This window comes from Lepisosteus oculatus, chromosome 10 (assembly GCF_040954835.1).
Source record: "Lepisosteus oculatus isolate fLepOcu1 chromosome 10, fLepOcu1.hap2, whole genome shotgun sequence".
NCBI lineage: Eukaryota > Metazoa > Chordata > Actinopteri > Semionotiformes > Lepisosteidae > Lepisosteus > Lepisosteus oculatus.
In genome coordinates this window covers 10,570,653-10,586,754 of record NC_090705.1, presented here as the reverse complement: position 1 = coordinate 10,586,754, position 16,102 = coordinate 10,570,653, and the positions used below count along the sequence as shown (strand labels likewise).

Sequence of the window (16,102 nt, the reverse complement as noted above, 5' to 3'; positions counted from 1 at the left end):
CTGAACAATGGGTCAGCAGATCGACTGAGTACGTTGACAGTGAAGACCTTCTTTGTGACTTAACACACTTCCAGGCTTGGGGGTGGAATGTTTCCCTTCGTTTTTCAGGTGTCCCCAGAAATCTGCTGCCTCAGGAATGCCTTGCCCTGTTTTTGTTACAGTTCTGCTGAATTGATCGTTGATGAATTAGTTCTTTTCAAACTCTTTTCTGTTCTGAAACAGTGGGTTTCAGAGTACCTGTACAATGTTTATAGAGAAACCTGAAATCTCACTTCAGACATAGAACACGACGAATATTTAATTGAGAAAATAATTGGGCTTAACTGCAGGACCGGTTGTAAGGCAGTACATATTGTAAAAAAGCATTATATTCTGATCCTAGTAAAGATGATTCAATAGCAACCATCCACACACGGAGAGACTAGATAAATAAAAGTATGTACAAAATACACAAGGAACACGAATCTGATAAAGGCAGAATGATAAACTCGTTATCACACCACGAAAATATCCTGACGAATACTTTTAAATGCATAGTTCACAGCACATTCCTGTCGGGTACATAATGGTACTGGTGTATTAAGAAAATTAAACACACAAATAAAAACATGTTTCTTGATGGAACACTTTGTCAGGCAGGTTCTAGGAAGCGAGGTGATGCTGTAACCGTGTTTCCAGCCCTCCTTGGCTGACAGATCCGCCTGTACTGCACAGGGGGACGACACTGGCGTCTGACGCGGGCCCACCTGCCCCATGACGTCACATCAGACTAGAGCAGACCTGACTGTCAGCTCGGCCACCGGCAGGACCGGATTGGCCAATGGCCAGATAGCGTGAGCTCTGCTCACCGCTCTGCGGCCTCTGATTGGGTACTGCGATGAAGAAAGGGGCGGGGAAGAGCGCGGTCCGGGCACGCGGCTCATTAGCATAGACTCCTTATTACCATAAAATATTCAGCATCCCACGAGAGTGACACGCCGGCTAGGTTGCAACTATTCTGGTCACCATCAGAAAAAAAATATAAACTCACTTTTCATGTTACAGTTGCACAGTTGTCTGTGAAGGTCTTCGGGAAAGAACTACAATTTATTTAAGAGCTGGGTTATTCAAGTCTGTTTTTTTTTTAGTACTAATGATATAAATACTGAATATCGGAGGACATTTGGGGACGGATTATTTCTTTAATATCATTATTATAAGAACAACATTATTTTTATTATTTAGAAGACAGCTGAGCAATATCTTAACCATTATTTCCGTGGCTTCATTTCTTCTCACATTGGTGTCCTGGATCCAAAATAACAGCTGATCCGGCGTCTGTTCGGCGATGACGAGCAGATTCGTTCACTAAAAGGAAAAAAAAAACAAACATTTCAGATTTCGGTATCGGTTGCCCAGGCCGGACTCCTTGCCTTTGAAACCTTGAAAGCATAACCGCCTTCAGTGCGTTTCTCTCGGGGACGCGTTTAACCCCACTTTTGACAAAAAAAAAAACTTATTCCGAGCGCACGTTTATTTTGGTTGTCGCTCAGTTGTCGATCCCTTGATTGACGAGAGATGTGGACGTTCCTGGGAATCGCCAGCTTCACCTACGTTTACAAGAAATGCGACGCCGTCCTGCACTATGCCAACAAGGAGGTCGCGCTGGTCTTCCTGGGCTGCTGCTTGCTCGCCTCCCTGCTGTCCTACGCCAGGTACCGCAGCGGGCAGGCGCTGCCCAGCCTGGGTCTGGACATCCCGGCGTCCCTGCCGCTGGCCCGCTTCTTCTCCGGACGGGACACGGACTCCGGCAGCCGGGCCGAAAAGGTAAACCCGTCTGCGGTCGGGGGAGCATCTCCATCCGCCCTGGCAAGCTATACAGTACCTCCCTCCGCCGGGTGCTGTGAAAAGCAGACGCGCGGCTGTGTTAACAGGTTGCTTTGCGGTGGGTATTTAACGCGCGTTGTGATTCCCGTTCGCTGGTTTTCCGAGTTTCAAAAGACGTTTCCCGGTCGGACAGGAGCAGATCCGGCCAGGGAGGGTCACAGTGATGCGAGATGCGGTCCGTCGTGTTTCTAAAAAGATGGACTTTTTTGGAAGACCTGCGGTGTTCAGACTTCACACACTTCCAGAGTGGGGGGTCCCCCTCTTCTCGAGCAGGGATGCTCTCCCCCAGGAACCCCCTTGTCCTGCTTTAATTACATCTCGACTGAATTGAATCATTGAGCTTTTTCCAATCGTTTTCCGCTCTGGCACAGTTGGGAGATCTCAGGATGCCTTTAGAATAGAAACCTGGTTTCTGCCGGCTCACATAACATATGAGAAATCTATCGATATACACATATATCGAGAAAATAATTAAGCTTCAGTGCAGGACCAAGACTGTGACGGTGGATAATAAGTAAAAAAGCGTTCTTTAAAAAAAAAAAAACAGCTCGGCTCGGCTTCTCCGATGTTCGCGTCCTACAGCGTCTTTCACAGGGGTTTCGTGGAAATTTGATTACCATTTTAATACCATTTACTCACGATACGACAGTATTTCAGCTCTTTTGCATTTAGCACGAACCGTCCGTTTTTGAGGTGTTAATGATTTTAATGAGGTCGCCCAGGCGCAAGCTGAAATTAGAAACGCGTTGCCAAATATCTCTCTTTAAAATATTTTCTTATTTTCTTTAGGCGTGTGTAAGCAATAGTCAGGCATTCGTGGTCAGCTCGAAATCCTCTGTCAAGTTGTCAGACTTCGGCTTGGGTTTTTCTACTTTTCCCCACGCTGAAATGACGGTTGGGGTGACGTTAAATGTGCTTGCCAGTATAAAAAGGCAAAATCACATCTTTATGGCCGATACAGGGGAGCTGCGATAATGAAAAAGTCGATAATGAAAGATGGAAAAGTGTTATTTTCTTCGTTGTTGAGACGCTTCTCCGGTCTTATTTTCCACTGACGCCCCTTAACTGTCCGGCCAATCAATCCAGCAGAGGGCGCGTCCCGGAGAGGGGAGGAGGAGGCGGCGGCACGTCGGACCCGCGGACTCCACCTGGCCGGACAGCGAGTGCGGCTCGGCCGCCGACTCTCGGGACCCGGACGTCGTGGTTGTCGGGGCCGGGGTGCTGGGCTCGGCCTTGGCGGCGGTGCTCGCCAGGGACGGCAGGCGGGTGACGGTGATCGAGAGGGACCTGCGGGAGCCGGACAGGATTGTCGGGGAGCTGCTGCAGCCCGGGGGGTACCGCGCCTTGAGGGAGCTGGGACTGGACGGTAAGCGTTCCCACTGTAACTGTTTGTCTTTCCATCTGGTACGCGGACAGGAGCCAGTAGGAGTTGCTTCTAATTGAGCACTACGTGTGTGGAGAATGTTTTAAAACTTAATTGTTTTAACAAAATAATTTCTGGAGATGATGTTTCAAATATGCTTTTAGTCTTGCTAAACTATATTGCGTTACTTAGCATTTTGTCTTAATATATAAGTAATAAAAAGATTTAAATGTAACTGCTACAAAACTTAAAAAAAGCCTGGTCAGTACCAGCATGGGAAACCTCCAGGGAAAAACTAAAGCTGCTGCTGGAAGAGGTGTTAGAGAGAAGGGGGTGCTCACCCTGTGGTCTGTGTGGGTCCCAGTGCCCCAGCATAGTGACGGGGACACTATACTATTAGAAAAGGCACCATTCTTCAGATGAGACGTTAAACCGAGGTCCTGACTCTCCCTGGTCATTAAAAGTCCCGGGGTGTTTCTTGAAAAGAGTAGGGGTGTAACCCCGATGTCCTGGCCAAATTTCCCATTGGCCTTTACCAGTCATGGCCTCCTAACAACCCCCCTCTATGAATTGGCTTCATCACTCTGCTCTCCTCCCCACTGATAGCTGATGTGTGGTGAGCGTTCTGGCGCACTATGGCTGCCGTCGCATCATTCAGGTGGGGGCTGCACACTGGTGGTGGTGGAGGGGAGTCCCCATGACCTGTAAAGCCCTTTGAGTGGAGTGTCCAGAAAAGCGCTATATAAGTGTAAGGATATTATTATATTGTTAGGACCTTGCTGCTGTGTTGTAGAAGTCTGTTTAAAAGGCTGCCCGCTGCCTTTCCCGATGCCACTTTGTTGCTCCACAGGCTGCGTCGAAGGGGTCGACGCCCACACCGTGAACGGCTACGTCATCCACGACATCGAGAGCCGGTCCGAGGTCGAAATTCCCTACCCCATGGAGGAGAACGTGATCCAGTGCGGGAGAGCTTTCCACCACGGCCGCTTCATCATGGGCCTGCGCCGGGCAGCCTCTGCGGAGCCAAAGTAAGGGTCCCTACCGTGCAGAGGAACCAGGTGCTGGTGCCCAAGAACAGATAGACACACCCAGGGCTCACGGGTCCCTCTCAGCTCTTTTAATCTAGAGTTCAGCATCTAAGAAGCTTTACAAGCCATGAAGCAGAATATGCTGTAAGATAGTTCAGGTGGGCAGCTGCGTCAGCATGCGAAGACTGCAAAGGAACAAGTAATAGGTTTATTCCATGCTGAAAAGAGAAGACAGAAAACACAACGTTTCGGCTGTGGAGTCTTATTCAGGTGTGAGAGAGACAGGGCAGTAGGCAAAGGTAAAGTAGCGGGAGAACAAAGGCTGGGAGAGAGGAGGGGCGAGAGGCGGGACAGACAGAGAGGCCAATCAGGAGGTGTGAAGTCAGGAGAGGTGAAGAGAGGTGTGAAATGAAGCCTATAATGAATAGAGAGAATTTAGAAGAAAACGAGTTGAGAGAAGGGGAAAGGTGTGATCCTAGCTGCAGGATAATTTTAGTTTCTGTAGTCTTTCTGATGTGGGAGTTAGGAAAACCATGTAAGATGGTATGCTGTAAGATGTTTTAACACCTGCTCAAGCTTTGTTTCCAGCTTCAAAGGTGGTTAAAACACACAATAGCCAGACTAGCCAACAGAAATCCGTTTCCAGAAAGCACTTTCGGCACTGCCATTCCATCCAGTAAACTTGCGTCAGTAAATGAGATGAGAAAATGATGCCAGTCCCTTTTAACCACAATAAACATTGGCAAAAGAACACTGATGCAAGTATTCAATTAGAACCTTTTCAGTTTGCCCATACTCACTGTTAAAACCTTTTCAGTTTGCTCATATGGACTATTAAGCATTGTACTGCACATTTGTATACTGATATTTGTAATTTTTTTACAAAATGTTGAGTATGTAAAATAACTTTCAATAAATCAACTAAGTAGTGTTTCCAATGAAAAGTTGACAAGATACTGTAAGTCTTCCACGTGACGTGCATGGAATTAGAAAACAGCTGCTGATTTTTATGCAAATTCATTTTACTTATAAACAGAATTGCTACATTGAGTGATGAAATTGATGCTAATTGAATGTAATTATATCAGTTGTTTCAAACTCATAATGAAGTATACTTACTATACTGTGGAGTATACATAGTAGTTCAATGATCTCTGAAAATGTGTAGCACAATTTTATCTTTAGCTTTCATTCTCTTTAATTCCTAAACAATTAGGTCTATTCAACAACCAGGTAAAAAGAATCATTCTTTAGATTCGAGAGCTCATTACATTAGCAGTCCAACAATTTTAATTTATTTGGGCAATTTGACAGAATTTGTTTATGGTACTAGTTGGCCAGATTTTGTTTTTTTGGTATATAGAGTCATTAATGCTTTGTGAACTGGGGGTTGTATTGTTTCAGTGTGAAGTTTATTGAAGGCACAGTGACAAACCTACTAGAGGAGGAAGGATCTGTCGCAGGAATTCAGTACAAAGACAAGGAAACAGGAGAGATCAAAGTAAGACACCAAAATCTACTGTTCTTAAAATGTCCAAAGTCAAATCCGTTTGCACCTGCACAGGACAGCCTTCTGTCAAACTCAAATTTCACTTTTCTATCATAGTATTCAAGTATCTTGAACGTTTCTATGATAGTTTTTGTCACCTGCAAAAACCTAGAGGCATGACTTTTTATAGTTTTTATTTTTGATGTAGAAAATTTACCACTGAATTGGATCATGGTCTCCCTGTTATTCTTGTAATTTTGTGTGTGTGAGATTTGATCTTTCATAATGTAAATCCAGCTTGTTAGTTGTGTAGTAATGGAATATGAATGCAATGCAAATGAGATGCAAACTGTACTTATTTAATTTGAATGATCCAATTCTGTATTATAGTTGGTACAGGTTTACTGTATTTCAGTAGGGTGTTTTAGTGGAGACGCCTTCTTAGCTGTAAATAAATAAATAAATTATTAGTGCTTGTCTATATACAGTATATTACAATACTACTGTACTGTAACATAACACAGCAACATCTCCTAGCACAACCTGTGACTTAGTTATGAGACTGAAGTTGAGGAATGACACGACTTTTAAAATAAATGCTTGAATTTTTTTTTAGGAAATTCATTCTGCATTAACAGTTGTTGCTGACGGATGTTTTTCAAAGTTTAGGAAAGACTTAGTCTCTGGGAAAGTACACATCTCCTCTCATTTTGTTGGTTGCATAATGAAGGTAAGATGATTTTGTGTCGCTATCTGGAACTAGACCCTTTGTCACAAACTTTACTTTATGCTTGTTTTCTTAACTTTAAAAATATGTTTGCTAAAACTCCTAATGCCTCTTTTCATGACAGTATAGCAGTTCTTAATTTGAAGAAACATTTAGGTATCTTCTGAGAAAGGTTTCCAGGACATACTGGGTTTCGGGATGTGAAAAAGGATACGAGGAGGGTCGGAGAACTGCAGAAGTGAAGAACAACAACATCTAAAGCTGCACAAAGTGCAAAATGAACAGACTGTATACTTAAAAAACAAGGCAATACAGAGATCCTTAGATCAATCAACTTCTACAAACCAAACAAGCTGGAAAGACCAAACTGGCCCTCTCTTGTTTATAACCCTTGTAAATCGATAAAACTGTTAATCCGCAGCTCCGTCAGATTGTGATGGTCTTCTCTAGTTCAGTACATTTACTTAAAAAACAAATGGTGAACACTATACTGAAGATAATTCAGAGGAAGCTGTGACTCTCTGCAGTGAATGTACTTTTTAACTCAAGGGATGACAGCAGCCATGTTCACTCTCACCTTAGCTGTCTCAACTCGTGATCATTCCTGACGTAATTATCTAGCTGATATGCTCGAGCCTTTGCTCCCTCTCTCCCTTTTCATGTCTCTTGCATCCCTCCTCCACCCCATCTCCCCCTCTGCAGCTGCCCCTGGGTCACCCCTCACTCTGCAGGGGGGTCCCAGCCTCCTCGTCCTCTGGCCAGGAGCTCAGCCCTCAGCCAAACGGGCCGAGCCAGACCTCACTGTGACGAATCCACTCAATAAGCACTTTTCGCTACATTTACTTCATAAGCCTTGATATTTCTCATGACCTAAATGTATGTACTGCAAACGAAAGAAAGGAGTCACGGACCACTGAGTTATTGGTATATCTATAGAAAAGGCGTGTTTTGGTCTGTGTAACTCTGTGAGACTGAAAAGAGGGATGGAGAGACTAGCTGTCTCTAGTAATGCACTGCTCTTGTCTGAGTGGCTGCGTTTTCTTTTTCAGAACTCGCCACAGTTCAAGGCAAACCACGCAGAGCTTGTTCTGGCCAACCCCAGCCCAGTTCTCATATACCAGATCTCATCGTCTGAAACCAGGGTTTTGGTGGATATCAGAGGAGAAATGCCAAAGAACCTCAGGGAATACATGACAGACAAGATATACCCACAGCTTCCAGGTACGGGCATAAGGGAAGGGGAACACAAAGAAATAACAGATGTTAAGTCTGAGAAAGTGGAAATGCAAAATGCGTGGCTTTGTCTTTCACTCCTGTGCTTACGTAGAAGCGCTGTTCATTGTCTGTTTCGAGCCCGGCTTGTTTTGCAGCATTGTAGTCTGCGATTGCACTGCTGCCTTGTCTCCACCTTTTCCTTTTATCTTTCACCGTTCTTTACTTCGCAGAGCACATAAAAGAGCCGTTCTTACACGCGCTGCAGAGCGATCGGCTGAGGACCATGCCTGCCAGTTTTCTGCCGCCCTCCCCCGTGAATAAACCAGGTGACGTAAAAAAATCCTCCTCTTTTCTCACAGTACAGTGAAACAAGGATGCCATGAGGTTCTCCGGACAAACCTGCTGTCTGGGAGAGTTTGTGGTTGGGGGGGGGACCACTAACTGGTGGTCTATCCATTCGTAAATCTCCAGTTCACGGCCTCGGCTGCATTTATTCAGCTGTGTTTTTTTATCTTTTTTTTGTTTTTTAAAATGAACTGTAATATCAGTTGTGGCTGGATGGAGATAACAGACTTGCTTTGACTTTTGAGCTTCACCGCTCTTCAGAGCAAGGTTCCAGGGGCAGGAGTTTTTTTTAAAAATACAGCTCTTTAAAGTTGCCCGCAGTCACACCCAGCACTCGAATATGGTGTTTGGAGATGTCGTTCAGGGCGGTGGTGTCCAAGCCTGAGTCAGGCCACAGCTGAGTGAACAGGGTTCCCTAAGTGGCAGCGCACGATTCAGCTCTGTGCTGTCCGCGAGGGGCACCTCTCCCCCAGCTGGTGTCTTCACATCACTGCCGGGCTTGTAGTGGGTGTCCCAAGATGAACAACCAAGAGAGTGGTTGGGCGCGTTGCTGCCTCAACCTATTCTCCCTTTGTGAGCAAAAACACCCCTCTCAAAGGGCTGACGTGAGAAATCACAGGGATGCCACAGCCAAAAAAAAAAAAAAAGGAAAAACACAAAATCTGAGAACTCCAGCTGTAAATGTGTCTGCATGGAATGGCAACACATGCCGGAAGACCCTGTAATGGACTCTGGCTGGTTGAATTTTGCAGGAGTCCTTCTCCTGGGAGATGCTTACAATATGAGACACCCCCTGACTGGAGGAGGCATGAGCGTTGTGCTCAACGACGTCAGGATATGGAGAGGCCTTTTGAAAAACGTTGCCGACCTTTACGATGACGCGGCCATGCTTCAGGTGAGGCCCGCGCTGTCGGAGAGAAGTAGACTCTTCCGGAAGACACTAGGCTCAGCCGACACAAGTACAGGACAACGAGGGGCAGTGCTATTAATTTGCGAGCCTTTCTTTGTATTAAAAACTGTGTTTAAAGATTTGCTTGTACCCCATCTGGAAAATTCAGAAAGAAGAGTGAAGTATAAAATTAAAATGTCTTAAAGCCCTATTTAACATTATTGTTGACAGATAAGCTACTATATAAACTCTCAACACTATATTTCCTGTGAGTACCTGTATTCTTAAATTCAAACTATATTACAGCTCTTGTTGCTAGAAGGGGTACACTGGACAAAACAAACAGAATTGTATTGTGTTTGTGTATTTTCATATAGCAATGTTAACAGAGACATTTATTCCTTTACCTTTGAGAAGATAAGAACATAAGAAAGGTTACAAATGAGAAGATGCCAGTAGGCCCATCTAGCCCATTTGGTAGTAGTTAATTGATCTGAAGATCTCATCCAGCGGTTTCTTGAAAGACGACAGGGTGGGCCGCTCTTTAGCTACTCCCACAACCCTCTGGGTGAAGAGGTGCTTTCTGTTCCTGTTTTTGGTTTTAAATACACTTCCAGGTAGTGTCCTTTGGTTTGTGTTTCACTGTTCATCCAGAAGAAATCTGCTGGCTTCGTGAAGTCAAGATTGTTTTTCATAACTAGCCTTCGCAGTTAATTCTGTGTGCTGGCCGACTTTGAAAGTGCAGCCCATGTGAGCTGACCTGCCTGATGTTTTTCCCCAGGCCAAGAAGACATTCTACTGGGCCCGGAAGAAGTCCCACTCGTTTGTTGTGAATGTTCTCGCACAGGCTCTTTATGAACTCTTCGCAGCAACTGACAGTAAGCACAGTGCTTCCCAGAAGCGTCTTTTTCACACCCAGCTCAGGAATCCTCAAGGGTGGCACACTGACAGGGACTAGACATTTTGTTTTCTAAGCCTCTTGTACTATTCACCGGATCGGTAGTTGCATAGTGGAGTGGTTAATCAAGGTGTCAGTCTAGTTATTTTTCTGTTGTATGTATAAAATGTTTTCCTGTTAGCTTTTACTACTATAAATGTACTTTTTTATATTTAGTTAAACAGACTTATTATATAATATTATAAAAAACAGAAATGCCCAATATGTAAATTTCTTCATGAAGTATCGTCTTCCTAGGCACTTCAGCTCCAGTGTTGCCAAATAGCCAGAGTTTTAAGTGAACAGACTGCTGGTAAAAGCCTGCGTAGCATATTTAGATAATAGATCTATAATAATAGCTTAATGTACTGTATTTTTCGAGTACACCTGCTCTTTTCTTTCCTGTAGTTCCTGATTGATTTTTACAGATTTTGAATTTAATTTGGTTCTTAAGTATCAGTAAAGCTCTAACAAACTATGGAAATACGGTACATGTTTCACAGTACAAAGGGGTTGTATGTTTTTTATTTAGTAGCAAATTATTTTTTAAAATAATTCTGCTTAATGGCTAGGCTAAGTCTTGCTCTTTACAGAATTCTTTTGATCTCTACGAATGTTTGTTGTTTGTGAGGCAATGAGAAATACGAGGATAGAATATGTGAAGCTCAGAGATCAGAGCTGACCTTTCGGCTCTTATTGCTCACTTGTCGGGCTGTTTGCTGCTCTTAGATGTAAGATTTGCATCCTTACTTTTTGTGTAAACATTCCAGCAATCCAGAAATATCCCAGTTTGTTCTGGATCCCCACATGGGTTTGTGGAAAGAAGTGTGTTCTGTTTCCTGCCCAGGACAATCTTTGATTTAAAATTTGATTCAAAATACGTTCGCCTTTTTATCCACATGAAGCAGATTAGATCACGTTTGACCTCCTTTTTGCTGTCATTTATCTGAAATTGGAGAATACAGCAAAACCTCAAAATCTGCAAGTCCTACATTCACACTTTTGCATGTTCTTGAGAAAATTTCATTGACCACTTTTTCTGCATTTGTGGACAAACTTTGCTTATTCACAGATTGTGCGGTAGGAGAGTACATGAGGCTATCCGGTTGCACATCTGAATCTTATTGGTCATGCAACCCTTGCTGGGCTCTAGTAAAGGCATGACCTAGTTCATATTTATGTGGCAGTTCGTCATGGGTTATGCTTTACGCATTCAGTGTCCTTCAGGAAAGCTTTAGATGAGCGTTGTGTTAGACTTCTTATCAGAGTGTAGCCTGTATGTGAGCGTTGTGCTGTGAAATAAAAGAAATGGCACATAACACACCTCTGAGGACCCCTAACTTGTCACAGTTTCAGTTCTTGCATTTCATGTGGAAAAAGATAACAAAAGAAATGGGAAGAGAGAGAATAAGAACAACCTGCAGGAGCAGGAGAGTGATTTGTTTGCGTAGGAAGGCAGTGTAATTTCCTTAGTAATTACTGGGCTGTAATAAACTTTACTACAGTACTGTAGTGCTGCATGTTTAATAGTAATAACATCAAGGTTTAAAAAGTCAAGAAAATGCGCTCTACCAAGATAGAAAAAAACAAACTCTAATACAGGGTAAGCCCTAATATCATAATGGCGATCTAACTGATTTGTTTGAACACGCAACAGCTTTAATTATTGGGGGAAAACAATGCTTTTCGAAAGTTTCCTGTATTCATTTTCATTACAAATACTACCAGTAATTACTGAGACGTTTTCTTAAATAGTTAACAGTTAGAACAAAAATATGACTACAGAAATGTGGTTTTGATGAGCCACAGAGCCATACCTTACTTCAAGGTACCTAACCGAAGTTTTACCAGATGGAGATTTTAAAAATATTTAAGCACAGAGTACAGCATACTGCGTGTTCTGTGTGTTTAATTTATTCTCATTTTCAATCTCCAAATCCATTTTTCCTCTCTGTAATTTCAGATTCCCTGCACCAGCTCAGAAAAGCCTGCTTCCAGTACTTTAGGCTTGGTGGGGAGTGCATTTCAGGACCCATCGGTTTACTGTCTGTGTAAGTATCAAAGTGAAGTGGCTATATTTTCGTTTCTGTTCCATTTGACCTCGAGATACTATATGTGTGAACACATGATTACAAAAAAAAAACAGTCAGAGGGGAAGGGAACAGAGTGATGAAGCCAATTAATAGATGGGGATTATTAGGAGGCTACTGTTGGAAAAGGCCAGGAGAAAATTTGGCCAGGACACCCCTTCTGTACATCTTTTTGAGAAACGCCCTGGTATTTTCTAATGACCATGGTGAGTCAGGATCTTGGTTTTACATCTCATCTCAAGAAAAGGACCTTTTTTATACTAAAGTGTCCCTGCCACTATACCGGAGCATTAGGACCCACACAAACCACAGGGTGAGCGCCCCCTACTGGCCCCACTAACACCACTTCTAGCAGCAACCTTAGTTTTTCCCAGGTCTCCCATCCAGGCACTGGCCAGGCTCACACCTGCTGAGCTTCAGTGGGCTGCCAGCTGGGAGTTGCAGGCAGCTGGCTCACCTCCATCAGGTCAAAGGAGCACATGTCTTGGTCAGTGAAGATGAGGAATGTGCGTTGATACTGTTTTGACTCTTTGCCTTTCGTTCACCAGGCTGTCTCCCAAACCGCTGACGCTGATCGGCCATTTCTTTGCCGTGGCTCTTTACGCTATCTACTTCAGCTTCAAATCCGAGTCCTGGGTCACGATGCCCCGGGCCCTGCTCAGCAGTGGCGCCATTCTGTACCGTGCTTGTATCATCATGTTCTCCCTCATCTACTCAGAACTGAAATATCTGGTCTATTGAAGCCTCCATAGAAAGGGAAGGCGTGGTCTGGGGGCACTTGAGTCTCTTACTATAATGACTTCTGACTTCTGACGGTGTGAAGTGTCATCTCCAGCTTTGGACTTACTGTGACATTTCACAGATGGACGATTTTAGACTCAGATGGGCTGACATCACACTGAGCTCTGTTTGGTACCTCTCCCTATGAACTGTGATGTCACCTGCAGGGCTGTGATTTTGCAATGATGCGCGTTTTAAAAACATGCACAGTATGAATTTTGTGTTCTTGGATCGAACACTTCGGAGCACTGTTGGGGGGTCAACTGACTGAATCTACCACACGGTCTTCTAATATATTTAACATGATGAATCTGTGTCTCATGGTGGGTCTGGTGAGAGACTTGCCTTTCAATAACTTGTATTTTTTTTTTGCTTTTCTCATCAAATGCGTGGAACAAAACTGAGAATTTGCATTAAAAACAAAAATTAAAAAGGCACTGATTTTGACAGCTCGTAATTGATTTGTGTATCCAATGCGTCAAATATGAAGTGCAGAAACAAGATTTCCAAACCACTCTGCTGCTAAATTTGTAATTCCTGTGTTTAATCAGCTTCTTCATTGAAAATGATTGAATTGAGGTAAGGAACAGAAAGAAACTTCGATGTAACCCCATGAGAAGAATGTTTTAGCCTTGCGTGGGTTTATGTTTAGAAGTGAATAGTGTCTGATTAATTGTTTTATATTAATGCTCTTTATTGGATCTAGAATCTTTGGGCTAATCTATGTGAGGTGATGTCATGATTTTAATTTCAGCTATTTTCTGTTGCTTGATTTAAGTCTTTTATATAAAAAATATATCTGGCCATCATCTGCTGCCTCAGCTGTACCAGCGGCACCCGCTTGTTGGCGGGGTGTGGTCTGTGATTTACACAACTTTCCTTGTCTTGACTGTTGCGTGGACTGTCTTACACTTGCCGCTTACACAGTGCACAGAAATGCCTTTTTAGAATGGACAGTGTCTTCCGGAAAAAAAACTTCCTTTCAGAATTCAAGAGCACATAGTAGAGTGAAGACTGCATTATTGTGCGGAGGTTTTCTCGTGCTGATCACTGGGACGTGTCTGCAGCTCCGTCGGAGCTTGGCAAAAGGCTGTGGGGATGGAGTACAGTTTCCAAATGAAGCTGAAGCTGTAGTTTTCCGTCTCTCGCTAACTTAGAGTAGAAACGTGAAAAGGAAGCTAGAAAATCAAACTGCTCGTCTCATGGGAAAACCTAGAACAAAGTCTGGATAATGTCAGTCGTGAACAAGCAAGCAGAGCCTACAAACAAGTGGACAACAGTGGCCAGAGGATACCATGCTGTTTTTGATCCTTTTAAATCCACTGGTGCTCTTATGTGCAGTCGATCTCAGCCATTTTATGGGGACTTACAGAAAACACGGAGAGGCACCATGACATTACAGTGAACACCAGGAGACGGTCCAGTACAGCCCATGACGTCACAGGAATCCAAGCCTGGGCCCAACCACCACAACAATACTTTAAGTGCAGATTGTAAAGATGTCGAAGTGACAGTTGGGCCTCTTTGCACACTAACTGCGCAGTGTTCATAGGCAAACAGGCTGGAAATTGCTTTCTTGACGTTTTTCTTGACCTGCAGCTTCTCAAAAACAATTGTTTAGCAGAAAAGCTCTTTCTTATGTCTTCAGAATGAAATTACTAAAATTATTATTATTATAAAATTATTTTGGCATAATTGGGTACTGTATACTAATATTGCAATCAATAAATGTATGTATTACAATCAATAAATTGCACAGTCTGAACATTGTGTCTCAAAAACTTTAATCCCTAGCAATCGCATTTCAGAAATTGTGAGCCCTGGTCAGTATTAAGCTATATACAGTATATGCTGTGTATCATTTCCTAATCAGAAATGCCTTGCAAGAATCTGCCCATTGTAAACAAGAAACTTCCCTAAATCTCCCCGCTGGTATATTGTTTTTATGAATTTGTGTTTTTTTCAGAGCACTTAAGATGTGTACTTGAATCTATTAACATAAAAGCAAGCAAGTTACAGTTAATAAATCAGTATTATAAACAATTGGAAATTTATATCATAAAACTTTCAAATGTAGGAATTTGACATCAGCTTGTGAAACTAATGAGACTGCTGGTAAGAAACTAGTCCTTAGTGTTTCATAGTGCAATATGAACAACAGTAAACTATGCAAACACTATTAAAAGTAATATAAAAGAGGTACTGCTAAGAAAAATGTAGAAACCAGTTTTGCTATTTTTAATTATGTGTCTTGTATATTAAGATTACATTTAAAACATATATTTGCCCTTTATATATAAAGGTTCCATTTTCCTACATAATAGACTAGCCTTTAATTAACAGAGTTGGGGTTTTTGTGGTTAATTGTTACTTTGCTATTCAAAATAAAAATCACCTTTTTGTAATTGTGTTTTATCCGTTATTAACTGATTAGCACAAAACTAGTTTTATCAATAATAAAAATGGTCCTGACTGATGTGAAATGTACACAAGATGTGATGAAAAGTTTTTGTTAAAAACTAATTATAAAATTATGGAAGCACATTCATTACCAGTGCAATTATGTCGTAATTACAAAACAGCACAATTTATCTAAAACGTACATTATCATTATCGTGCAGTTTTAAACAGTGGAATCAATTGCACATCACACTTGTTCATTTCTGGATCAGTGTGAGTGTCCTCATGGTTTAAACTGTGTTTACATGAGGTACCAATTGTAAAAGCATTTAATTGTGAAAATAAGTCTGTGAGCATTTTGCAATGTTGCACATTGCCAGGAATACTAAACCCACGGTTTCAGCAAAGCTGAAAATTCATCTGGTGTATGTTAATGAGGGCTTGGTGACATAATGTAAAACACAGTGAAATCCTGCTTATACTTACCATGACAAAACCAAATAGTACTTCACCTCCACTAAACTCATGAACACACTCACTCCTTTACTAAACTCATGAACTCACTCACTCCTTCACTAAACTCATGAACTCACTCACCCCTTCTCCTCTCTGAGCTCTTCACTCCAGCGGCACTCAACAGATTTTCTCCCCAACAATTAACAGAAGACACAGACACACAAGTGTCCTGTGTTTAAACACAGTGTCTCCCCCACTTCTTCAGGTCCAAACAACCACAGATTTTCTTGTCTGAGGCAAGCAGAGTTCTGTAGCACCATCAGTACAAGACTCACATGTTCCTAATCAGGTCTTTCCCTGAGAAAACAGGCAATCAGATTGCTATGTGATTGTGTAAAACTGAATTTGCATCAGTTCTAGTTAGGTACGGTATAGTTTTAAACATATGCCTTTGTATTTTAACAACACACGTAATCTACTAGCAGTAATTTGATTGAGCTGAACATGGGGTCTCAGC

The 16,102-nt window shown here is 42.6% G+C and overlaps 1 protein-coding gene across 2 annotated transcripts; it reads left to right on the top strand.

Annotated features, from left to right (window-relative positions):
- The first annotated feature begins 1,340 nt into the window (after positions 1–1,340).
- On the top strand, positions 1,341–15,130 carry sqlea (squalene epoxidase a). 2 transcript variants are annotated; one of them, XM_069194900.1, is made up of 11 exons: positions 1,341–1,806; positions 2,956–3,232; positions 4,080–4,257; positions 5,662–5,758; positions 6,363–6,476; positions 7,523–7,694; positions 7,919–8,014; positions 8,786–8,928; positions 9,704–9,800; positions 11,823–11,910; positions 12,498–15,130. In XM_069194900.1, the coding sequence occupies exons 1-11, from the start codon at positions 1,558–1,560 to the stop codon at positions 12,688–12,690; spliced, it is 1,704 nt and encodes a 567-aa protein (XP_069051001.1). In that variant the 5' UTR covers positions 1,341–1,557; the 3' UTR covers positions 12,691–15,130. The 2 variants fall into 2 exon arrangements, with proteins under 2 accessions (XP_069051001.1, XP_069051000.1); XM_069194899.1 differs by having other exon boundaries at positions 2,953–3,232; positions 12,498–15,129.
- The last annotated feature ends 972 nt before the right edge of the window (positions 15,131–16,102 follow it).

What these genes read in the sequence shown, in the direction of transcription:
- sqlea (XM_069194899.1), top strand. Translation starts at nt 1,558, where the DNA reads ATGTGGACGTTCCTGGGAATCGCCAGCTTCACCTACGTTTACAAGAAA. An exon ending in GCAGCCTCTGCGGAGCCAAA is followed by an intron (nt 4,258 to 5,661) that starts GTAAGGGTCCCT and finishes GTATTGTTTCAG; the next exon opens with TGTGAAGTTTATTGAAGGCA. An exon ending in ATGACGCGGCCATGCTTCAG is followed by an intron (nt 8,929 to 9,703) that starts GTGAGGCCCGCG and finishes GTTTTTCCCCAG; the next exon opens with GCCAAGAAGACATTCTACTG.